We start from the raw sequence: 25,170 nt of genomic DNA on the forward strand, positions 1-25,170 counted from the left end.
AATTTAGTTTCATTGCGTGTTTGTTAATCTTCGTAATTTTTATCGATCTTGGGGAGTATTATTAACGAATTCTGTGAAATGTACCTGACTTTAACTACTATAATACTAGCCTTGCGTGTATGTTATATAGGTGTGTTATAGAAAAACTAATTTATTGGACAGTTGTATACAGCGCCACGCTAACTTGGAGGTAAGAGCATGTTATTTATCTTATCAGTGCTACCAAAGAGAAGTACAAGGGAGTCGCGCAGACTTAATTTATTAGTTTGATTCTGGCATTTCGTACAACGTATAGTTCGCGTCCAGCAGTATGTACTGGCCAGTTAACATTTAAACTAAATAATACAAAAGCCTTTAAATGCGAGTGTGAACATTTTGTTACAAGTTTATAGGATAGAGGATTTCTAACAATAGCGATTGTCTCTTCTCACTTAATTTAATATTAGTAAAACAGCTGGCGAATTTCGTGTGGCGCGCTTTGGCTAGCTCAAAAATTTCAAGGGCGGGCCAACGAACTAATCGCCGCCAATAACAGCAGTAATCAGCATGCACACGAACCAATCGGTGTGAGTGTGTTCGTGCGGATGATTCGCGTCCTTTCTTCTTCGAGGTCTGCCTGCTGATCTCTCCTGACTTCCCTGTCCCTTTTGCTTCGCCTACGAGTGCCTCTTTTTCTGTCTGCCTCCTTTAGCACCTACTAAAACGCATAATCTGCTACGCTTCTACTGCCACGCCACCGCAGCATCAAAAGCGGGACGATCACCGCTGCGGTGTCGCGTCTGTTATCGCCTTGGCGCGGGCAGTTGAAGCCCAAAGCGACATGGCAGGCCGTTCAACTGACTCCTGGCTTCGCTAGCGGTTGCTGGTCCTGCCGCAACTTTTGGGCGCTAGCACAAATGATCTAATGGTCCGTGTAAGGCTGTGGCTCACTGTATCATTTGACTATACTACACGCCGCTCATACGACGACCCGATAAAATCTGTAGGGTTCCCTCACTCATCGGCCGCGTGTCTGTTTGTCTAACTACTGCCGCTGCTGTATACGGTGGCAGGCGGGTGGACAGCGTGATCGCAGGTGGCCGACGGCGGGTGGGTAAGCCGGCGGGTGAGTGCGCAACCGAAGGCTCGCACTCTACAAGATGCTGGCAGGCAACATATTTACACACATACAGACAACAAGCAGACGGTGACAGGCAGCGCCACCCAGCCACCGGAGACGAGACTGAAGCGCATCACCGCCGCTACCATTTAACATGCAAAGCATATATGAGCTTACTTCCGAGGCGAGATGCTACGGCGGTGGAAAGGACCGGACTGGGTGCCGTCGCCACCGCCGTTGAGCGCCAGCAATTAAGACAGCAGTCATCTAGCCATTAGGCTTCTGGTGGTGGCGCTGCAGGCGTCTCGCGCGGCGTGTCTCCATGTGTGCGTGTGCGCTGGCCGCGGTTCAGCTCACCCAGCGCCTGCCAGCCAGCTAGCCAGCCAACGATAACGAAACTAATCCCGCCGCTATGACGACGACAACAAAGGAGAATGGGGCCGACAAACAGACAGACGGCTAACAGCGGCCCCTATGCTGGCAGGCATCAACGACGAGGAGTTCCGACATAGGGACAGGGGCAGAGGGCGGCGCGCCAAGAGCATTTGTCGTCGTAGCGGCAGCGATGGCAATAAGAACAAGTACATGACTTCCAGCAGTAGCAGCGGCAGTGAAAGCAAGAGCAGCGGCATCGCCTACACCACTACGACTTTATCGAAACAACAAGCAGACACAGGCGCAAAGGTACAGACGGACAAGTCTATGGTTTGCAAGTTGCGAGCGAGGGCAGTGGCACAATTAGCAGCGGCAATCGCTAATGTTGGCGGGGGCATTAGTTTGAACGGCAGCGGTGCTGCTGCTGCTGCTGCGGCGGTCATTGGCTGAAGCTGCTGCTGCTGTTGTTGCTGCCGGCTGAGGGTTTCAAACGAACTCGCAAGCAGGTAGTCAACGGCGAGTAGTAGCAGCAGCAGCGGCGGCGGCGGCGGCAGCGATGGAGCGGTTGCATATGTGAGCAGCACCAGTGAGGAGTGTGCTGCCATCAGCGGCGACAGTAGCAGCAGCAGTTTAACAAAGACTACTACGGGAGCTTGAAACAGTGCGGCAGCGGTTCGCTCGTCGGTCCGCTGTCCTCCTTCTATCGGTTCGTTCGTTTATGTTGCCGCCACCGCCAAATCTGCCGCCGGTCCTGCTGCTGCTGCTGCTGCTGCTGCTGCTGCTGCTGCTGTTCGTAGCCGCACCGCACCGTCCGTCAGTAGTGGCTCGTTCGTTTGTGCGCTCACTCTGTGTCGTGGCCGTTTGTTGGTGGAAGAGTGACATCAGAGACGGCAGCGGCAGCGGTAGCAGCAGCACTAGCAGGACATACTGCTGCTGCTGCTGCTGCTGGCAATAGTAGATAGAGCGGAGAAGCGGCAAGCTAACAGTGAGCAGTGAACGATAGGCGAGCCAGCAAGCGAACAGGCGGCAACCAAGCAGCCAGATAGGCAAGTGGTATAGGCCGTCGGCGATCGACCAACAACCTAGATTTCCGCCACAGCCGCCATCAGCACCGCTGCAGCTGGTGCCAGCATTTTCGTTTGTGTTGTCGATTACGGCGACGACGACGACGACGACAACAATAAAAACAACACCAACAACAGCAGATACAACGACGACAATGATGACAACAACAACGAGCCCTGCTTCTACTAAAACTTCCACAAGCGCCAATGAACTGCGGAAAAAGTGCTCCAAGTAGACAGTGCTACTAGTGACCTGCTAGTTTGGTGGATACACGGAGCCGCGGGAAGCAACGATTGCAAGCACAGTAGCAGCAACAACAACAACAACAACGTTGAACAACAGTGGGAAACGAAAGACGTTGAGCTACAGTGAATGAAGCAAGTTGGAAAAACATCAATAGCGATAACAAAAGTTACAGACAGATAGTCGCCGTGGCGGCCCCACTGATAATATCATAGGTTTATACATAAACCACCGTCACCCTGTAACGCGTTGTCTTTGTTTTTGCAGTAGGGGAATGACAAAAAGCGAGAAAGTGACGAACACAAGGTATCTGCCTATTGCACAGTGACAATTCGCAGATCAACAATCCTATTATCCATCACCAACAGGCACGGGATCAATAAGCGGAGTACCAGTTTGCATATATATATATATATTCGGCGACAATTGTTAATGTGGTATAGCTCGTGTAGTTGTTTTCGTTACCATTTGCAACTGGCATTGACGAGGTAGAAACGAAAAGCTATGGCGACGACCCTACCAATAATAACAACAACGTTAGCGATAACTTTCGGCCCTGTTCCTTGTTTGCGGTAGGCACAAGCCCGAAGACCCGCCATCATCCGCTATTACGACGATATTGGTGACGACGGAATCGATGGGATAACGTGAAAAAGTCAAGTGATGTGCTTTTCATCGGCTGCTGCGGCATCGCGTTCTGGTCACACATTGTTATTATCATTATTATTATTTTAGGTACATAGTAACAATTTGCTGCCGATTCTCTATCGCGGGTGTGTTATTTGAGAGCGATGCACCAGCTGCAGTCGTAACGCTTTCCTGTTTCGATCCGCGAATTCTTGCCGCGGGAGTAGTCTCTTTGTTAGTTGTAGACGTCGCCGCCGGCTCACTCAAGTCTGAAAGCGCAAAACGTAGGAGCACAAATATGTAGGAGCCAAAAGTAAGCAAAATAGTAGCCTCACTGCAATGGCTGAATGACCGGCAGCGGAAGAAAATGACGACGAAGGCGTCACGACGAGAGGAGCTCGTAAGGCGTTCTCCAAGCCGACGTGTGCAGTCTGCCGTTAATTGTCAAGATTGATGATCGGTACCGAATTCTGTGGCCGAATGAATTCACCTGCTGACGACAACAACAGCTCGGATTTAGAAACGTGTCAAGAGCGGTGTCACTACCATTACAGTTATGCGCCATTGTACTGGTAGTATGAGAGGAAGACGTTCGTAAACAATCTAGCCACTCATATAGCAACAACGGCGGCGGCGGCGGCTACAAAAACATCCATGTGCGTATTGCCGAGCCAGTTAGCTATCGGTCTAACTGTCTCGTCTAAGCAAACATTGATGAGTGGCAGTAATGTCGGTGATAGAAGCTCGAACACCGATGATATCCGTGTGGCATTCATGATGTAACAGCATCACAACCAACGGTGGTCTTGTGTATGTAGGATTGTTGTTCGAAAGTGACGTTAATTACGAGGGCCTTGTTCATCCAGCGATACTCACCTCCTCTCTCTGAATCTATATCACCGACGGTCCGCCGAACCCAAACGATGCAGTGAGTAGCGCCTTGATTTTTTAATAACACCGATAACAAGAAGTGAGCGAACGGCTAATGCGTGTTGAAACACCCATAATAAAAACGCCGAAGTGATTCCGACAACGCTGATATTCGAGGAGCGTCCCAGCGGGTTTTGGCGGTCTTCCACCTGCGTTCCAATATGAACGATGTGATCAGAAGGTAGAAGAACAACGACAAACTTAACAAAATAACGTATGGTGAGTGGCAGCTGTTGTTAATCGTCACGAGTACAGTTCGAAAACAATGTCGACCCGGTATGTACCGGTGCGCTAGTTCTGCGTAGCAATTAATACAAATGCAAAAAACTTCCGTTGCGATCGAAATTTATGCCAACAGATTTAGATTCAGGCTGACCGCTCTGTATCTGCCAATTTCGCATACAACGTACGGTACGACGACAGTTGTTGCCTCATTTCTATAAAGTATTGATTAAGGAAAAAAGTATCCAGCACTCGTAATTTCTGCTCTTCTGTGAACCTATTGCGCACAGAATTACACAGCTGATAAATGCAACGAAGCTGAAGTTGTCGCTCTATTTATTTGTAAGGCTCGTTCTATTGAAGCTAAATGAAGGCATACGCTCTCCGAACTGGTGTCCGTTTGGCGCGCATTTTACAGGTCACAGTATATTGACTTGACTTACAAATATTATGTTTTTATGCAAACCACCGTTGTATACCCACAGTCCTTGTGATACAAAGATACGGATAAGAGAGACTGGCTGTTACCACTTGCCGACTGTATCGTTTCCGATAGCAGTTGGATTTCAATCAATCCAATGTACCTTTATTCAAGGGCAAGATATGGCGCAGAAGTATGCTGTTTACTACGACATGAATGTTGTCTTGAAGGGCGCAGCAAATGCACGACATGAAAGCGTATTAGTAATATGTTCTGCTGTTGCTCCCTTGTGAGATCTGACATTTGGACCACTTCTCAATGATTCCAGACCTTGTTTAGATATATTATATATTATACTTGTTTATAGAGCTAACAAATTCGCGTAAATTAAGTAATTTCACGGGCACCTCGGAGTCCTTGGTTATTCAACGCTGATGGCATACTGATGCGGAAACTAAATTTAGTATGGTCAGACTTTTAAATATTTGAACAAACGTCAAACCTATTTCAAGTAGCTTTGAGTAGGGCTTTTGTTATCCTTATCATGCACTCTTCGTTGCAAGGTATTAGATTGTGGGCGGAAAACCATCATAATTGTGCGCGTAGCAAGAACGGGCATTTATATGATACTGAAACAATTCACTAGAAATGCCTCTAGCTCTACCTAAAAGGAGCTATTGGACAATATAATTATTTCCTGCACGCTGAGGTTCGCAAGCGTAACTTGCTGCCAGAGATTTTTTGGCAAAACTTTTCATCAACGTTCAACTTCATTGTTCGTTATCGAACATTCAAGCCACTCGCACGTTCTGGTTTCTATTAGTTTCGTAAAAATTTTGCCTGTTTACTAGCAACAGTCTGTGTATACGGTTTAGGATAATTAGAGGGCCAAAATTTGACGAGTCAGCTTTCTTCGTTTTTAGTGGAAGATTGATGCAAATGCATTAATAACGGTGTACGTGAGTCAGTAAGCAGAAGAAAGCTATCAAACGACCGTCGCAGCGTTGCTTTGACAAACGAATTGCGGTTTTAGAAGCGGAGACTTGGCCTGATGCGATTACAAAATAGAATGTAACGGTTTATACTAGAGTTGTTTATTTATTAAAAATTGTTTCATCATTCAAATGAAGAATAAAATATGAATCATTTTCCGGAGCTGAACATTTCTGACAATGTTAACAAGTGCATCTGTTTTCAAACGACCAATCGCCTCGTCTCTTGGACAGCTTGTTGTTTCAGTTTGTATCGATTTTGTTACTACCCGAAACAAGCCTATTTTAGGCTTTTTCAGTTTCTAACTGGCGCTATCGAGTAAAGTCGGACCTATGTTTAGAAGCATCCCTACCAGTGCTGAATGCTGCAATGTCCGAGGCTAGCGTTTGTCTTTGAATGCTTCCGATATTGTGATTCTTGGTGAACGCATTAATTGGCACCGTATTGTAAAAGTCCATGCTATTCTGCAGGTACGAACCTGTTGCTCGGTAGCATCGACTTAATGACGTTGCTCACGTTGGCAGCCAGTTACTGCGGTGTCGCGATAAATAGGAGCGATACGGGCAGCGCTGTTACGCCAGTCACATTTAATCATCTGTTGGGAGAAGATCAGTTGTCCAGACAAAGTACAGACATCTTACATTATGCCGCAACGGTACATAGCCATCATTGCCAAGGTGTGTGCAATTTAACTAACGCAACAACATGGGAGAGTGTCCATTTTTGACCGTTTTACCTTCCGCAGAACTCGTCAAATGCTTTACTCTTACTTACCATTAAAGGGATCCAGGATAATGAAGTATGCTACCACACCAGTAATTCTTAACAATGGCTGTAACCTTTTTGTTTGAACTGTCCCTTTGCGTCTGGCAATCAGCGAAATCGATATCTAGATCTATATCGTGCTTATTATTGTTACTAGTAACTCAGTGGTTAACGTCTTTACCTTTATCGGCGTCTATTTTTATTTCTTCGTCCACGTATACAGCCGCCTAAGCTATATAGCTTACCCAGTTAGCATTGTTCTTATGTATTAAGGTTGTAAACGGTAGTAAATTTTCGAGCAGAAAACGGAATAGATTTTGTTTTATTGCTTAATGTTGCTACTTTATGATCTGAATTTCGTATTTTTTTATTGAAATGCGGTTGGAAGGCTGCTTGAATCGCCATTTCACTTTTTGACATTGTTTAAACAGTGGGAATTTCCGCGATAATAGCCAGCATCTCTACTCCCATGACGGATCGTAATAAGTGATATGATTCTTCCAACATACCATACTCTACCTAAGAAAAGAGAAGTAAAGGTTTTCATAAAATTACTAAAAGCAAATATTGTGCCTATTTCGTGCGCGAGCTAGTTCAATTACAAGGTACGTCTTGAGTCGCATAAGTCGCAGTTAGTATGATATGGACAGGGCAGCAAAACGTTTACCTCCTTGTTAAAAGTCATATAAAACTTCAAGTCGGCTTCCTGATAATCCAAGTAACAAGATGATGATGGAAACGGAGTAAAGTATTCTGTTCTTCGATCCCCCTCCGCCGTTCCTCTTACCAACTGAAATCGAAATGTTCGTAATGAATTTAAGTTAAAAAGTTTGCCGCATATTTTTTTCACCTTAGGTTTTACGAGAAAGCTTAAAAACACTTATTAATCTTAACAAAACCATAGTTATCAACAAGAATTATGAATGTGTTTCTTGCAATTCTGCTTTTCAGAGCAATTAGGAGACGACGAAATTTAAGGTGCCACAGGAGGTTCTACTTGGTCTGGTTGCAACGCGTACTAAACCATGAATACACCCTCTTAAACAAATTACGATACCATTTATTTATTAGACGCCTCATATCGCTCACTGAGTGATCAAGGTTTGCATTCCCTTAGCGGGAAATGTTTTTGTGATGAGCTTAGTAACGGATAGGAAGAACGTGGCCTTGCTAGCAGCTGGGCAAACTAGGGCTAATAACCAGGATGCCCATCCTGTTTTCGTTTCACGCCAACCACCGAGATTTTCCCTCAGACTCTGAGTCGGACGATTCGGACTTCGTTTGTGAGCCAACGAGGACAGCTGCGTTGCGTGACGATAGCTTAAGCGAGTCTGACAGCTCAAGTGATACGTGTGTAGCTAAAGCCACACCTGAAGCAAAACTTGTTAAAACAGTTAGAGAAAGACAGTTGCCTACAATGGACAAGGAGGTTAACAACGAGTCTGATAAGGTAATGGTCCTGTTCATGGGATTACTAGAAAATTAATACTGCAAATAAAAATTAAAAGATTAGTCACCAATTTATGGACGCAAATTCGGCCAGTTTTTAATGTTGTTAGCCTCGTGCATACATTGTCCGTGTACGTCTCTGTGCAGCAGACTGGGTGCTTGTTCAACGATGTAAAAAAAATAAAAAATAGGTGAATAAAGTGCTAAAACAAAGGCGAAGCTTCCAATAAATGCATGGGCTAATTGTCACACTGGTTGATATTCAAACTAAGTTGGTCGCTGTTACGACTCTATTGGCAGGCATCGCCCGCGTCGCTAGATAATGGGGCCGCATCGTCTGCGTGCAGTCCCGTTCTGGCCCGAAGTCCCGACACCACGACGGCCACTCCGACGGCTGGAGACGTCAACGATGAAGAAGACGATGAAGATGAGGAGGACGAAGACGAAGATGGAAATCACTCGAGTTCGCCTGAAGATCATAGCATTGTCGGGACTAAGACACCGAAAGTCGCCAATGAGGTCGTCCAAAATCAAGCAGGCTCTTCACCAGCTCAGCTTGGGAAAAAGCCTGAAACGAAATTACAGGTATCTAGTTTATTAGACACCGATTTGTTAGCGAAGTATACATAGAAGTACGTAGAAATACGTGAGAGAAATTAAGCCGAAATAAGTTTTCGCAATAACTAACATTGAATCTTTTTGGGCTGAGCAAAAATTGACATGGCTCCGAACATGAACGCTGCCGCTAGCAGTCAATTTGACTTTTTGTGAATATTTTTCAGTTTACATATTTACACCTTATGACATCCTCATCGAACTTTGCGCCATCAATGATCTACGTTTAGTTATGGACCCAATACCTTTGTAAGGCTCAGTCATTTTCACTGGAGAGTATTGGGTTAGATGTATAGGAAATGTCTTAATATTAATCTAAAAAACAGAAACTACGTATTTGTTTATTTTAGGACGACGTCAATTTTCTAACAGCAGTTATATCTTACTCAGTCGTGGTATCAGTCGCACTCAATTATGTATACATCTGAATCGATATTTAATCATCACTCGTTTAATGTTTCTTAGTTATTCTTTCGTATGGAATCCATTACTTTTTTTCTTTTTTTTTTTTCTGAAATTCATTCATCCTATTACGTCATACAGCGGACGACGAATTGTGTATTAAACATACAACCGTCAATTTTAAGACTCTGAACGGGTATTTCAATACAGAAATTTCAACCAATGTTTCAGCTGGTAATACCTAAGAAACGAAAGCATTCGAAAAAAGATAAGGACGAAAAGGTTAAGAAGCGTGGCCGTCGTAAGAAGAGCATTATGGTGGCAGAGAATGTTGAAGGATCAAATTCTCTCAAACTTGTTCTTAAGAAAAAGCCCGAAGTTTCCGACCCTGTTTACAATGGTCCCCCGCCCTGCGCACCGGGTTTATGGAATCGACAAATACCTCGCGAGGTGCTGCTAAAAATTTTCCGGCACGGCGTTGAAAAATTTGGAGTCCTACCTTTCCTCATCACGTACGTTTGTGTAATTTATTCCACTTTTTTAATTATTATATTATTTGTTTTCCTCTTTCTGGAAGTGGAGTTTAATTGTACAGTAGAGTAAAATGTATGTCTGTGCTTTTACGTATCTAAGCGTTCGAGAAGTTTGTCCGGAATGGAGGGCTGTTGCGGAGGACGTGTCCTTATGGGAGAAGGTGGATATGTCAATAGTCAAGGTGACGGAAGCGCAGTTAACACGGTGGGCCAGTTCCGGTATGCTGAAAAGGGTGCGCGAGCTCAACTTGTCAAACTTCGGGCCAAAAATATCTCATGGTACCATCACGAATGTGATTAACAATTGTCCTCGTTTAGAGGTACTTAATCTTTCGTACAACAACAAGCTTTCCATGGAGACGATGGAATATATCGTTAACAAATGCGATCGGCTACGCGGTCTCGACATTTCGGGAACGACCAAGAACCGGGGCGCTAGTACTTGTTCGACGTGTGCACCAAATGTTCTTAAGAGCCTTATTATCAAACGGGGAGAAAACCTCGTTCAGTTGTGCCTCGCGGAGAACGCTGTTGCCTCCCTGAATAGCATCCTCAACTTGATACCTGTAAGTTAAGTTAATACGGTAGGCATATTTCTCGTGTCAGCTTTCGATATCTACCCATCAGCAGACATTAACATGGCCGCAGGCTCAGATTGTGTGTAAACTTTGTTAGAAGTCTGATACTCTTGATGACGTGGATAAAACCAGAGCGTGCGGTAATTACTGGCAGCTATGAAATTTTGCATGAATGTATAGCTTCTCGTAATGGGTTAAGTGTCTAAATTAAGCTATCTACTAACGAATACTGCGCTAGTGCTTGTCTATATTTCAGTCACGTGAATGTATGTAACAAATCTAACGAGTAGATGCGCAACCACTTAGGCTAACGGCAACAGAAGAATATGATTGATACGCTCTTCACTTTTTTTGCTCCTTTCAGAGTTATCTTTCGAGGTTACAAATACTGGACTTGTCCAATATCACAATGACCTGTTGTATGATCTTTCCGCTCGAGCGAATCCAGGAGACGTGCTCCGACCTTCGGGTCCTTCGATTAGCAAATACACAGGTGAGGTTGGCAGCAACACCCCCAGCGGAACAAGCCCGGTCACCTGGCTTCCCTTTGCTTGAAGAGCTTTCGATAGCCAACCTTTTCGATCTCGGTGATTCGGCACTTGAGCGTATCCTCAAAGCATCCGAAAAACTTACACTATTGGATGTACGGAACTGTAAAGGCCTCAGTGTGTCGGGCCTTATCAAGATACCCGCCTGGGACCTAACGCAATTGTACCTAGCCAATTGTGATGCAGCAACCAACCCTAATGTTGAACTGATCATGAATAAGGTAAGATAAACCATCATACCTAACTTATATGATGTATGTAAATGCTACGTAGCGTTTCCAAGATAATACCACCCTATCATATAAACATGGCTAAGATAATCTCACACCCCGTAAAATAAGTTCTGTACCTTCAAGCCTAATGATTCCACTTGGATACGTTTCCAGTGGGCGCACAGTCTAAAAGTGATCGATGTAAGTTGGGTGTCGCATGATACGGCAATCAACGCGGCGTTGCGCGCTCTAGCGACTCATTCGGAAACGCCATCGAGCGTTTATGATCTGGACTTGAAGGGTTCATCGGTATCATTTTCCACGCTGAAAATTGTCCTCGACCGGTGTCAGCGGCTGAGAAAGCTGAATCTCACATCCTGTCGTAGTCTGCCGCGAGGGATTAAACGCGTTTTTGAAGGTCCTGCAGTGGTCGAACTGCGCACGCAGGTGTTAACCGGCAAGTTCGATGAGAACGAGTGAAATCTCATCATTGAAGCAACAGAGGTTGTCCATCGCAACCATGGCTCAACGATGCATCTCCATTTCAATGTTAACCTTCCGTGTAAATGTGTTAGCACTGCGGAAGAGCCCCAGCGAACCAACTGCTACAAAGACTGGCTAATTAGAGAAACGATCGTCAAGTGAGCAGTGCAAGTTTGTATGATTTTGACTGTATATCATCATTATTTCGCTATCATATTACTTACGTAAGGGAGGTACCTATATATAGAGAGGACGATTGAAAATATATGTATATATATATATATATATATATATATATATATAAACGCTCTTAAAGGCCTTTTTAGTCACTCCCTTTTATTAAAAAGTACTTTTTCATTCGAAGTTATTACGGGGCCGTTTTCTCTCTTAATTTGAACTCGAAACAAGGTACTTATCAATTTCGGGCTGGATTTAGTACAACTATAATTTATAGCCGCAATGCTTAAGGCTGTATTGTCTCTTCTCAACTATGCAACACTCGAAATTGGAGTCAACTCCAGACATCCCATCTAGTATTATATAAGCACATAAATTTCAAGTGGCTTTATGCACTACGTTGAGTTGTTCTACCTTACGTCAGTGATATTTCTTTCAAGGAAATGTATTTCATTTTTATGTTTGGTTTTCAACAGCAAAGAAAAAACACAAAATATAAATAGGTGTCTCTGAAAGTGTTGTGGGCCAATAGTGATCGATAAAGTCGGATAAAGCTGACAGATACTACAGGTACCAAGTAACTGACTACTCGACGGCTAGCAATTGCATCACTTTGGCTCCAGGAATGCATAAGATAAACATACAACCTAACTCGACTAAGTGCCACCCCGCCATTCGTTTGTGTTCCCAGTGGTCTTTGAAAGGGAACTGCGTGGACTCGTGATGCACTTCAAGGCTTGTTAATTAGTTTGTTTGCATCCATTGTGTGTCACGTATGTGGCCGGTATTGTGTGCCTGAACCTGAATGTTTGCAGGGCGGAAGCAATTAAAAACTATGTGGTGTGCATGAATTACTAGGATTCTGTATGTGAAATGTATGTTTGTGGTGATGTGCTTGTGTTTCTGCAAAATGTAGAATGTGCGCAGTATAAGATTGTTGTACGCATGACCGATTGCACGACAAAGGGTAATCGGCAAAGAAAAATGATGATTCTGATGGGGCTGATGAGAGACCATGTGAGAATATAGCTACAAAACAAGGACCGGAAAAGGTAACAGCAGATGCAAAAAGAGGCACTACCACTTCGACTACTAGTACTATATGAACGTTTCAAGTTTTACATTCAGTTCTGAAGCCGTTAAGCATAGATTCAGATTAACAGCCACATTTCAGATGAATTATTGTATGGAAAATGTAATGTATTTATGCGTGAGTACGAATACATGAAGGAGTTTACGAAGACGATGGTCCAGTGATCAAAACGTCGTGGCTCTTATTAGATATAGTTTTTTTTTTTAGTTGAATTTAGTTAACGGTCATCAGCTAAGAGCATGACAATAACTACCGGTTTGCCAACAGAACGTTGTTCAAGGGGGGGGGGGGATGTTGGCCTTACGAATCTAATCGTGTTTTTGGTCTTGGAATAGCAGTTCTCATAGTTATAGTTTGCTGAAAGTTTTCTTATTATTTCGAATTATCAAAATTTTTAAGGTAATTGATTTTCTTCGTATATTGCGTAGCCCTAGTAGTGACCTCAGTTTCTTAAATAACTAGCGGTGGCTCTTCGAGATTCTGAAGCTTTTTGTTAACGATGAAATAGACGACTACTTGACTCACACTGATAGACACAGCTTGGCCTAGGCGCGTCAGATCACTTGAGCTCCAGACATATTTATCATTCGTTTTAACATTCGATCGATCCTAATCAATCACATCAGCTATCTGTTCTCGCTTTGTCCCGCCTAAGCTAGTTATTTTCTTCCAGAAATGCTGTTCTAACATACTATGACATCCTTCAAGACATGTACAAAATAAAAGAACCTGAAAATCGAAATTGTGAGTTTATGTTTAATACAAGTCAAGTTGTTTATACGAGAATTCATCTTAATAACGATGATAAAAAAAAAAAATAGGTGACTGCAAGAATTCCCTGTGTGACAAGACAAATTTCATGTTAATTAGCATTTGTACCGCAGACCGCTATTTTAAACTATTACTGTATCAATAGTTTCACTACTGCTGCTGCTGCTGCTGCTATTAATCGCTACCCATTATGTTTCTTCATTATTATACTTTTTGTTCTGCTCTATTTCTACAGACAATATGGCTATATAATTATTAAGCACAAAAGTTTTGCAGATGCAGAAATGTCGGCTTCAACAAAATTGACAACGACTCTTACCACCGAAATTCTAATATTGAAATAGTTTTCTTCTGAGACAAGACGAAGGGTGCAGTTTCCCAAGCCGGTATACCAGTGTACTATAATAATCGGGCTTGTGACCTATCTATTCGCTAGTCCGTGTCGCTATACCTTTGTGACAAATTAATGATGACGGCTATATTGAGCTCCTGTTTTTTCTTAAGGTAATGTAAGATTCCCATCTTACTTCACGCATTAATTAAAGTAGAGCAGGGAAACAAACAGTGCGGAGAACGAGAGTTCCATAATGGAATGGAATGTGCAGCCGCTATAGTCGTAACGATATAAAAATATTATTATTAAATATAAGCGGAATATGAAGTGAAGGCATACGTACTTTAATGACGAAATATTTATACCAGACTATAAGTGGGATAACGTCAAGAAAACGACGAACGATAGGTGAAATGCAAAGTGATACTGATTGTGAAGGAAATAATGAATGACTACACACAGTTACATAAACACCGAGTAAATCCGACAGAACGTGGCATACGTATGTGTAATATGAAGAAAAGACAAACAGTTAGCGATGAATAGAGCAAAAGTCAACTAGCGAACAGCCGGAATAGCTGTGCGAGTTATGTCTGTATTATGTATGTAGATAACGAGCTCATCGGGGTTATCAATGCAAACGTGGAGAAAAACAAAGCAGAGCAGATGATGGTGTTACATCGCAGGTACGCGATAGATAACGAATATCGACTTGAAGCGAAGCGGGAGTCTGATGTTGGCCTTCTCTACTCATCGTTATCGTCTACATGATGAACAGCAGCAGCAACAGCGGAGTATAGCAAGCTGTTGTGGTAGGCCTTACCAAAAAAGTGCCCTAAAATTAACAGATTTAAGGTAGCAAGATGTGCTGAGCCTGACCCGTCGCTAGTAAAGCTGAATGCGAGAAGTTCATGTGTCGTTAGTTTTATCGAACAACAGCTGACAACATTATTGGCTCACCAGCAAATAGCGAAGAGATTACGTAAAAAGGACTCCAACCATAGCTATAAATGGTACTATGACAGTATAAAAGTATCGCTATGGTTTTTATGGGAAATGAGGGTCATTGTTTTTAGTTTTAAAATTTGGCGCTCCAATCAATTCACAGACCAGACACAGACACACCCGACCACCTTCACTTCTTGTTGAATTTTTTTATATAAATTGTTAATTTCTTTTTAGAGCAAGATGGTAACGAACTGAAAATAATCATTGTATTTTATATATAGATATTAGATGTATAATGCAAATTGCGATAGAGTGCAATTGTGGTTATATTGGTTATTATATATAAAAGATTTTGCTTGTACACACTTGGAGGTTACGTTATAGGGAGAAAATTGTTATTTCGCTTTTATTTCTATTATAATCGGGGGGAGCAGACGATGCAAGCTAACCAGAATTGGTATAGGAAAGTTGAACCAAAGCAAAATGCGTTTTGCAGACAGTTTTAGTTGCGATTTTCACAATTCCAATGTACAGGACGAATAAGACCAAATGGCAGATAGATCTCCCTATAAGTCAGCCCCGGTGCCAACTCCACTGTGACATGGCAGCAACAATGTTACTGTAAATCTCTATCACCAACAATAAAATGTCAATAAGGTCTGGCGAGTCTTCATTGTCAACATCTGAAAAAAGCTAGGAATGATTGATTCAAACGCGCGAAGCATGAGATATTGCTCAGTAATCTATTATATAATCCCCTGAGCTGTCGTAGGCGATGCCAGCTAATCGATTGTAAACACGAGCGAAGATTAGTTTAGTTGCCACTTTAATGCTAGATTTCTCTCAGGATGTCTGTGGAGATTGTTCTTTTTCTCTCCTAGATATCGAAAGCTCAGCTTCTATCGCACGCTATTCGTGTGTGTGTATGTGTGTGTGTGTGTGTGTGTGTGTGTGTGTGTGTGTGTGTGTGTGTGTGTGTGTGTGTGTGTGTGTGTGTGTGTGTGTGTGTGTGTGTGTGTGTGTGTGTGTGTGCGAACATGACTAGTGAGTTGGTGAGAAGCACGGCCTTCATCGCGCAACATGTTTCTTATCGCTGCAACCCTTGTCAAAATGGATCGCGCCGCGTGCTACATGATAAGACTACTAGTAACTTTTTTTCTATGGCCGCCTCATATGTTATTTACAGATTGATTCATAGCCTATAATCTAGTGTTGCCTCATCTGCACTATAATAAATTCAATGGCTTTATTTATTCATCTTAACAAGCCGATATAAAACGTGGCATACTTTATTTGGTGATATGTTTATTCTTTGCCGTTGTATTTGTGCCTGACTCGGTTCAAAGAAGGTAGTTTCACCCTCAAATATTTTTATATTTGACTTTTGTTGCCCACACAACATCTATAGAACTGCCGGTTATCCGCATTACCTTGCTATTTCATTCCCGCACGTATTACCTCATTAACTTTCAGTTAGTTCAATTAAGTTGTGAACTGGATATTTGCTCAATATGATTTATCTTCTCCACGAATTCACCCATTCTGCTGACGGCCCTTGGCGGTTTATTATAATATCTCGTATGTTTTTCTCACAAGTGCTTCACAAACGTGATGCTTGTTTATTGCGTGTACTTATACCTAATATATTAAAATCTATGTAGTTTCACCGTCACGTAGACTAGCGGTTCCGGATATCGCGTATGTACTCTTAGTTCCACTCTCTTTATCTCTATCGCGTTTTTAATTATCCTGCAAAGCTACCGCATCAGCCTATCGCATTAAAATTTGTGTATATTCACAACAACGAGCTGGCAATATGGGACACTGGCACGTCACCTACTGCAGCGGCTGGCTGCAGCTGTGCTAACGATGAAGAAGTTCCCGTTGCTGCAGCTTCGAACAGATGTCTCGCTGGAGGCAATGGCGTCGAAATTGGCGCGGTAGTTCCGTTCTCACTACTTGCAGATGCGTGTGGATGCTGTTGATGATATACTGTGACATTTGTAATGGGGGACTGCTGCTGGTGCTGCGACGAGAGACGAACCTGGGAAGTTGTTGGGGCTAAGGGTACCGCGCCCATATGCGAAGTCACCATGGGGGGTACGAACTGTGTAGGAATGTGGCTTTGCCCACTTGTGGCGGATGTGGGCATTGGTACAAACGACTCCAAATAGCTTGGTTGTTGCGGCTGAGAAACTCCCGGCTGCATGGGCATCGCATGGTGCTGCTGCTGCTGCTGCTGCTGCTGCTGTTGATGATCATGAATAGATGCTGTTACTGCTGCTGGTGGTGTGGTGGTGGCCTGGTGTTGTTGAACAAACATGGGCACGCCTACGGTGATGGGTGGAGCGCTGTAGGGTGGCAACGACGAGAGAGTTGACACGATCGATGCTGTCTGCTGGAAGGGGTACACGACAGGGATAGTACTACCGCCCGGTGCCCCCTGGACAACCCCTGGCTGTGGTGCTGCGGGCTGCCGTTGCTGCTCAGCAGTCGGGGTGGGGACCATCTCGAATCCGTCATTCAGTTCGCTGCTCTCGGGATCGGCACGACCGCTCGTACCTGTTAGCTCAGCTGCACTGCTCGACACCGTTGACGAGGGCGGTCTCGGCGGTTGGTCAGCAGAGGGCGCTGCGGAGGCTTCGGCCATCACCGGCTGAAACATCGAGGCAGGATTGTAGAACTGAACAAACTGGGGAGCAGCCGCCGCTGCAGTTGGCTGTTCCACTCCGACAGATACAGTCGTCATCAGCAGAGGCTGTGGTACGCCCACATCAGAGACTGTTGCAGTCTGCGCAATGGGGGCCGGTACCACTGAAGTGATAGCTTGTACTGCCGGAGATTCAGGCAAGACGGCAGAAGCGATGACCGAAACCGGCGGTGGAGCTGGTGTAACGAGAGTTGTTTGTCCTATCGAAGTCAGCAAAGCACCCTGAACTGAAGATTCTCGCAGAGACTGCTGCAGCGGCAACATTGGCTGGCCTGAGGAGGTCGTCAACAAAGGCTGAGCTGAGGCATCGCTGGTGCCACCGCCACCACTACCGCCACCGAAGACGCCACTGAGCGAATGCGAAATAGAGGTTGCCATGGAAACTACTGGATGTGGAACAAGTGTCCCTTCAGCTGTGTCGTTAAGGAAAACATTCTGCACTTGATTGCATACATCGTGTAACGCGGACTCCTGCAAATTCTGCTCGGGTTGAGCATCCCCTCCATCAATGGGGTAGTCGATTGAGCGACCGAGAGCTCTTAATTGATCCTCGTATCTCTTAATTTTAGCCTCCTGATCCATCATTAAATCAAGGAGGTCTTCGAGTTGAGTTGTCTTCGTCTGCAGTTCAGCTGTCTTCGCTTGTAGCTCAGCTTCTAATTCAACAACTCTGAAAGACAAGGAATGTTGACCCGTAATTAGCAACAGCACAAAGTAGGCACATTATTTTCATCGTACTGTGTGCACTATAAAGAGCTAAATAGATAAACTAACTTCAAAAGAAAAACAATGTTCTTTAACCCAAATCAAACTCAGTTACAAGCAGACCGTTTGCAAAGTCGAATTAATATATTAATAATTGTCTCAATTGTTCAGAATCATTTATTGCCACAGGAGTATATATATTGCGTTCATACGTTACTACAGCGAAATTCTTCTAATTACGGGTTTTTACCTCTGTTTCGAATACTGATATTGTTCGTAGTAGTTCTTCTCAAAGACAGGCGCAACCATTTGTACTGGAGGACCAGACGCCGTCGATATGGGAAAACTTCCAGACGACTGTTGAGTGCCAGTGGGTAACATTGGAATATGTGTTGAAGGCTGAATACCCCCACCTGCTGCAGTACTGGACGCCGTCGCTGCCACCGCGTGGGGTAAAGCAGAGCCGCGACTTTCACGTAGTTCAGCGATAAGCTGTTCTTGCTGACGAATAACCTTTTTGAGGTCCTCAATTTGTTTTTCTTGTACATCATTTTCATCCAGGCACTTGTGTAACATGTTTTCTACGCCTCGGTACATGCTGCAAAAGTTGTGGTCGAGTAGTGTCTGCTCGCTTACTATCTGTGGCGAACGCAGGGCGGCTGTATAACAGGGTTGCTTTGAGAGCATACTCAGCTTTTCGAGAAAACTGTCTTTTCCGACTCGATTGACAATGAGAGTCCGTATAGCCGTTCGATTAAATGCGTCCACGATATCATCGTTGAAGACAATACAAAGCGCCAAAGTCGTGGCACAAAGTGATTGAACGATAGCTTCTTGTTGCTCGTTCGATGGTAAACAAAGCTCGGAGGTTAGATACGATATGTTGTCCGATGCGTTGACAAACTTGGCAACATTCGTTTCCGAGCCACAAAGCCACGTAGTGATAAGAATCAGGTAACCAATACGGGCTTGATTTGCAGCATTTGGGTTTTTAAGCGAGACAGTTACCTCGAATAACACGGGATCAAGGATTTTCCGCTCGGTGACGAAATATGACACAGCCATCGCCGCTAGCCAGTTAGACATTGGCTCTTTCGCCGATAGACCCTGATGTAGGAGTTTGGTTTCTGCGCCGTTATCGAACTGATCGATCAGCTCGTTCTGGATATCGGCGTTCCCATGAACATAGCACTGGAAACAATAGAGGATAGCACACCGAAGATCCATGGGCTGCTTCTCGATGAGCATGGACATTAGCAGAAGGAGCACGACGGGCGTTTGTGGCGGAGACGGCGTTTTCACGGCGCGAAACTGGATCTGATTCTCTGCGCAACCGCGAATCACTTCGGCCACTGTGTTGATCGTCTCCCAAAGAACGTGCGCGGGTACACCGGATGCCATGAGAGTTTCGCAAAGTACGCTAAGGAGGCCGGTTTTTTGCAAGCTGGTCTGACACGAGCGGGTCACATTGTTCGGGTTATTGGGACTGACTAAACATCGGATAACCCGATACATAGCTAGGACGTTAGCTACCTTGCTTTGAGACCAATCGCTACTAATTTCGCTCAGCTGAGTAAAGAATTCTACCAGACGTCCTATATAGGGGCCCTCCTTGAAATAATTCAAATTGGAGATATTGTTATGAAGTAGGTTAAGCATGATCGTCAACGAATCCTCCACTACGATGCCGCCATCTGCGAAGCCCTCGCTTGAGATAATATCCAGAAGACGGTCAAATGCCGACTCGAACGCAACAATCTTCTGGATGTTGGCATTGCCCTTTGTTAGTTGAGTCAGCATCAGTAGTGCATCATTTCGTATTACTTCCCGGCTGTCTACCAGCAAATCCATGAGACGAGAGATAGCCATTGGCGAAGACAAGACAGCATTTTGCATTTGCTTCGTCTGGTGAAGTACAAGTCCCGAAAGCAGTTTAATCGCAGACCATCGAACATTGAAGTCGTGTTCCTGTAATTAACCCAAAACAGGTTTATTGCCTAATGGGAAGCACCAGCACAACTATTCCAGATTATGCAAAAAAATTCGAGCTTAGAAATTATATTTTAGTAATTAATGAATTGGTGGTTGTGGCAGCATTTGATCCGAACGCATGGGCAACGCTGAAAAAGACGCCCATATTTAACAGTGACTTTTACTCACCTCAATGAGATCCAACACGGCTCCGACGTTAGCGCAATCTTTGATGAATATCTCTGTGAACTGCTCGCCTAGTTGATCCTGCTCACAAATAACCTCCGAAAGAGCTTCCAAGGCAAGATTGATAATTTCCAGGTCGGACCGATCCTGGTTTAGTACGCGCAGGAGAGAGGGCATTCCCTGAGCACCAACCTCCACGCGGTAGTTCTAAAATGTAGATTATCATACCTATTAATACACATACGCTATATATATATATATATATATATATATATATGTCGTTACAAAGGCAACGATAAATCTTGTTAGCATCATTTAGAGGTACGCAAGCCAACTATTAAAATAATATAAAAAGATAATAGCCATCGAAAAAATGAACGGATACTACTAATGTAAAAGAGCAATCAATAATTGACTAGAACTAGCTTTTCACGGTGTGAAATCTAAAATAGAAAGTTGCGGCTATATAGACGTGGATGAATGCTTGAACAAAAATTGAAAATGAAGGATTAGTTCGTGACCCACCTTAGCCAATGCCCGCAGCATCTTACAAGCCTCCCTTCTATCCGGAAGCATTGCGGCGGTATCCAACCGGTCAACAATTCGCTCCACTGACGAATGTCCGTCTTCTTGCGGGGAAGGCTCGGAAGAGCCTCCACCCCCAAGAAGTCCAGAGAGGAACATACTACCAGCGACCGAGGTGCCTCAACAAACAGGCCAGATCTATGTGCAAACTTCGCGTCTCCACCCTGTTGAGCATAATATAGCGAAATGTTAACCCCACTATTGATATTTTAAGCCTCTTTTGATAACATGTAACTGTGACCTTCAAAAGTTCATACATTGTGATTGTCCCCGCAATACAGACTACGATACCCATCTAGTGGCCTTCAAATAGCGATAAACATCTGTAACAAAACACTCTTGATCAGAAATTTGCCTCTACCGTTAGCGTCGACGAAATATTTTCGGTTATTCCATGGAGCTGCATATATTACTGATCTGTCTAGATCCTCGGGTGAGTACTACGACATTATTCAAAGAACACGACTGATAAAATTTTACTTCGGATAACCATACTGTGAAGTTTTAGAAGGGGTTCGCGTGGGCAGAGTTAGCCTCAATAACAGATATACGACGGGAAAATAAATATGAAGTTCAGCTTGCATCGTTTAACAACATTCATAAAAATATTATATATTGCGATATAACGATATTGATAATAATTTTTCACCCAACTTGAATGAGTACTATTGCCTCTAGTGATCTTAGCAGAATTTTTGAGAAATATTTCTTTGACAAATATGAACAGCGTATAAAAAAAATACTGTAAATCAATATTAGCGTTTTTGTTTGGCATATAGCCACACAGGCCGTATAGGCCAATGGAAGTGTTAAGGAAGATATGAAATTATACGTACTTGTCATTCATCTGAAATTTACATGCGAAGTAGTAATTACACTGAATAGAGAAATAAATTATAATTTATGTTCGCAGTAATAAAGTAAGGTGCAATGAAAAAATTGTCCAATGATATTTATACAACTTGAATTATTTGCTGCCCGCTATCGGACTGCAGTAGAAATCTATAAGGTTTGGGAATTATACGTAAAGGAGAAGGCGATGGCGATGCTACTGTAGCAGTATGCCAATGAATTATGGCAGTGCTGGGAGCGAGTTCAGCACATACGTAATAGAATACATATTTTCCGCAATATTAAACAGCTTCTACCTAATACAAAAATAATAATAATGAAAAACCTATAATAATATCTGCACCGCACATACGTGTTCACGTAACATCTTCTAACATCTTGGAATATCAGACAGTGATGATCAGAGAACTCAAACGCACCAACTGTTTTGTTCCGGGATTGAGTAACACTCCCAGCAACGACTCCAAGTTATCTACCAACAACTGCCAACAGAACGTTACATATAAAAAAAATTTGGTGCTACCGTTCATTTCAAATAGCAAAATACCAACGTATTTATTATAGATATCCATGGCTTCATAGACTTGAGACGTTTAAAGACGGAGCTTTGCACAATATGTAATATGGCTGATTTTGATGTACACGCAATTGCAGAATGAGGCTTCCTCTTTTCACGTCTCTAGCTTTTCTCTACTTACATCTGCTTGTGTTGTGAACTTCCACCTGCTGCTTTGCCGCAATTTAACCGCTGAGCACGACCATTGCATGAATCAGTTCATTTTCAAAGTTTTTTTTTTTATATGCACACGTAGACGTCACGTTTTTTTGAGCGTTACAGCTAACGCACAGCGTCTGTCAAAACTGTTTTTTTTCGCATGCGAAGGAACAAGTGAGAAATTTTTCTTCGACTATTTAGTAGAAGAGCAAAAGTGCACCCATAATGTTAAACTTTCGGTGGAATCACGTACATAAGCAGCAACAACTCCCAAAGTATAATCGAAATGTCAAATAAAAGCAATCAGAGTACTAATAGGGACGGCCTGTAGCCAAAAGAAATAGACTTTATGAATTCAAACCGTTGCTTACAGGTCAGCACCGCTACCATCTGGCCCAGCTGAGTGACAGGCCGAGCCAGCATCGATGCAACCCGTCAGCCAGCAGACGAACGAGCTGTAGAATAAATTCGTAAAGCGCTAGGTAACTATAGCCGTAGTCACCACACACGTCACCAACACAGTCTGATCCGTTGTATCTTGCTGGTAGGTTGTCGGATCGCGAAAGTACTACTGTCTGTATGTACGTCCGGCCGTCTGTCTGTCTGTTTGTTGGTCTATCTTTTGCGTCACGTCACATTACTAACCGGACACGCACACACAGCGCGAAGTTTTAATTTGGTCTTAAACAAAGCGGCTCTTATATTAAAACAACGTCATAACGTCCGTCATTATTATCAAATCATGATCATATACAAGCTACTGCTTCCTCCACTAAAAGGATAATTTCGATGATTGGTAATATGGCTGGCTCACCAACTATCTGCTTTAGTAGGGAAGAACGAATGCGAAAAATTTTCCCCTTCAGGATATATAGCGGACAGACCCCGAAGAGGAATTACGTAAAGTCCCAACTTTGCTGCGGGTCCATGCCGCCACGATGGTAACTACATGTCCACGTTAAGGCAGATACCAAGAACGCTAGACTGGGGACTCCGAAAAAGATCGAAAGACTAATTCGAAAGACTCAAAATTGTCTGCACTAGTTGTGGAGCATGCTGATATAATTTTCGAGCTTGTGTGCTAGCCAGGATTTCTCCTGCCTGTATAGTGATTTTCAATAGAGATCTGAACCCTAGACCGATTCAAATTGTTGCGCGCGGACAGTGCACTAGTCCAGGTGATCCCGACAATCGGGCATTGTGTGATTGTTTCTGATCTGTCGCTCCGTGCTATGGTTTGTTATTTATATTTGTGTGTGTGCGTGTGCTGTCCTCTAGTTTGCCGGCTGGAGCACGAAAGGACCGAGTTGTTCAACTGCGAGGAGAGATAATTGCGATTTGTCATCGTCACTTGTGTGATCGTATGTTTCTTAGTTATCAGGTGTGTGTATTGGCATTGTAGCAATAAACCAATTTTTAACATCACTATCTATTTCAGTGACCGCGCTTTTGCCCTGCGTTTTACTGTTCGATTCCGTGCTACGGTACGTAGTGTTGGCGTCTTTGACCACCGTCGTCGTTTCGCTTGCGAAAGCTCCCACGTTTAATGCGGCTGCGCCCTTCGCGTCACCAACGTAATATTACAGACAATGGCCGGGCGTATCAACGAACGCTCAACAAGCTCCGGAAAAAAACAATCAAATATTCATTCAGTGGTGTTTTTATACTGGCTTACGGCGGTAGGGCTTGTCAGGTGGCTTAAGCCGAGCTTTGCATCGTAATGAATTTTTTTTTGAGATTCTCTACGGTAGTCCTCTGTGTCTTATTTGCTATAGCAGTGTTTTCGTAATGGATGAAATTGAATTCATTCGTACATACTTCGCGTGTAGCATTTGCAATTATAGGCTTGTTCGCGATCGTTCGGTTATTATACATTATTTATAAGTAGATCTTCTTTTTCTGATTTTTAACACTTTGGTACTGGACTAGCTGACTTTTTTTTAAAATAATACTAATAACGGAATTTGCTTTTCTGTTTCTTTTATGTGTTTAAAATATTGATTAAATAAGTCCGTACTGTGTGCAGCTAGGAGGACTTTTAAACCTGACCATGCGTGTTTGTCCGTTTTGTTCGGATCATTTGCAGAAAAAGGTTAGCCGCCCAGTGACGCGTTGCACGCTTTGAGAGTGTGTCAGTGACTGCCGGAAGAAGCAAGTTTATACATAATCGTCGTTAACCTTTTAAGTGAGAGGCTTTTTCGCTTCGTGAGCAAAGACAACGCGACATTTTATCCGTATTACGGCAGTGCTGCTGTGGACGGATCCCGCAAAGCTTTCAGCGTGGCGGACAGCGATCGCAAAATGGTTTCTGCTGAGGAGAAGAAGGACGAATTACGGAGTGATGGTCAGTAATGTTAGTGATTTGTCTTAGTCACTCAAGAAAACATTTTGACTCTTTTTTTATACGTTAAGTAATACCTATAAAATGCTGTGCTCTGTTTGTTGGCAACAGTATAGCAATGTTTATTATATATTAAAAAGCAAACTTTTTTTACTGTTTATACTTTGTTGTTGAAACGCAAAAAAACAATTTCTTAATATCATATTCCATGGTCGAACGTTT

The 25,170-nt window shown here is 43.5% G+C and overlaps 2 protein-coding genes and 2 long non-coding RNA genes across 12 annotated transcripts; 1 reads left to right on the forward strand and 3 right to left on the reverse strand.

Annotated features, from left to right (window-relative positions):
- Positions 1 to 233: 233 nt before the first annotated feature.
- Positions 234 to 4,374, reverse strand: LOC111263511 (uncharacterized). Its single transcript, XR_002682269.1, has 2 exons — positions 4,286 to 4,374; positions 234 to 3,899 (listed from the first exon to the last, which is right to left on the reverse strand). It is a non-coding gene; the product is annotated as an uncharacterized LOC111263511 (long non-coding RNA).
- Positions 3,893 to 24,953, forward strand: Fbl6 (F-box and leucine-rich repeat protein 6). 8 transcript variants are annotated; one of them, XM_022838637.2, is made up of 10 exons: positions 3,893 to 4,337; positions 7,692 to 8,190; positions 8,490 to 8,774; positions 9,438 to 9,718; positions 9,840 to 10,305; positions 10,682 to 11,086; positions 11,252 to 11,731; positions 22,981 to 23,089; positions 24,046 to 24,181; positions 24,694 to 24,953. In XM_022838637.2, the coding sequence occupies exons 2-7, from the start codon at positions 7,945 to 7,947 to the stop codon at positions 11,555 to 11,557; spliced, it is 1,989 nt and encodes a 662-aa protein (XP_022694372.1). In that variant the 5' UTR covers positions 3,893 to 4,337; positions 7,692 to 7,944; the 3' UTR covers positions 11,558 to 11,731; positions 22,981 to 23,089; positions 24,046 to 24,181; positions 24,694 to 24,953. The 8 variants fall into 8 exon arrangements, with proteins under 8 accessions (XP_022694372.1, XP_086825799.1, XP_086825797.1 ...); XM_086969673.1 differs by lacking the exon at positions 3,893 to 4,337 and adding an exon at positions 4,452 to 4,558 and having other exon boundaries at positions 22,981 to 23,151; positions 24,046 to 24,091; XM_086969671.1 differs by lacking the exon at positions 3,893 to 4,337 and adding an exon at positions 4,452 to 4,558.
- LOC111263512 (uncharacterized) lies at positions 7,044 to 7,494 on the reverse strand. Its single transcript, XR_002682270.1, has 2 exons — positions 7,408 to 7,494; positions 7,044 to 7,259 (listed from the first exon to the last, which is right to left on the reverse strand). It is a non-coding gene; the product is annotated as an uncharacterized LOC111263512 (long non-coding RNA).
- Positions 16,129 to 23,112, reverse strand: p115 (General vesicular transport factor p115). Of its 2 annotated transcripts, XM_086969670.1 has the most exons (6): positions 22,979 to 23,112; positions 22,591 to 22,753; positions 20,981 to 21,204; positions 20,459 to 20,662; positions 18,549 to 20,266; positions 16,129 to 18,263 (listed from the first exon to the last, which is right to left on the reverse strand). In XM_086969670.1, the coding sequence occupies exons 3-6, from the start codon at positions 21,137 to 21,139 to the stop codon at positions 16,679 to 16,681; spliced, it is 3,666 nt and encodes a 1,221-aa protein (XP_086825796.1). In that variant the 5' UTR covers positions 21,140 to 21,204; positions 22,591 to 22,753; positions 22,979 to 23,112; the 3' UTR covers positions 16,129 to 16,678. The 2 variants fall into 2 exon arrangements, with proteins under 2 accessions (XP_086825796.1, XP_022694370.1); XM_022838635.2 differs by lacking the exon at positions 22,591 to 22,753 and having other exon boundaries at positions 22,979 to 23,064.
- Positions 24,954 to 25,170: the final 217 nt, after the last annotated feature.

The sequence above is a fragment of the Varroa jacobsoni genome, unplaced genomic scaffold, assembly GCF_002532875.2.
Source record: "Varroa jacobsoni isolate VJ856 unplaced genomic scaffold, vjacob_1.0 scaffold_772, whole genome shotgun sequence".
NCBI classification, from domain to species: domain Eukaryota; kingdom Metazoa; phylum Arthropoda; class Arachnida; order Mesostigmata; family Varroidae; genus Varroa; species Varroa jacobsoni.

Bases quoted from the DNA above. Each gene is read 5' to 3' on its own strand.
- Fbl6 (XM_022838637.2), top strand. From the start codon at position 7,945: ATGCCCATCCTGTTTTCGTTTCACGCCAACCACCGAGATTTTCCCTCA. The intron at 10,306-10,681 runs GTAAGTTAAGTT...TGCTCCTTTCAG, and splicing joins GCATCCTCAACTTGATACCT to AGTTATCTTTCGAGGTTACA. The intron at 11,087-11,251 runs GTAAGATAAACC...ATACGTTTCCAG, and splicing joins TTGAACTGATCATGAATAAG to TGGGCGCACAGTCTAAAAGT.
- p115 (XM_086969670.1), bottom strand. From the start codon at position 21,139: ATGTTCCTCTCTGGACTTCTTGGGGGTGGAGGCTCTTCCGAGCCTTCC. The intron at 20,267-20,458 runs GTGAGTAAAAGT...GGTTAATTACAG, and splicing joins CCGTGTTGGATCTCATTGAG to GAACACGACTTCAATGTTCG. The intron at 18,264-18,548 runs GTAAAAACCCGT...CTTGTCTTTCAG, and splicing joins TATCAGTATTCGAAACAGAG to AGTTGTTGAATTAGAAGCTG.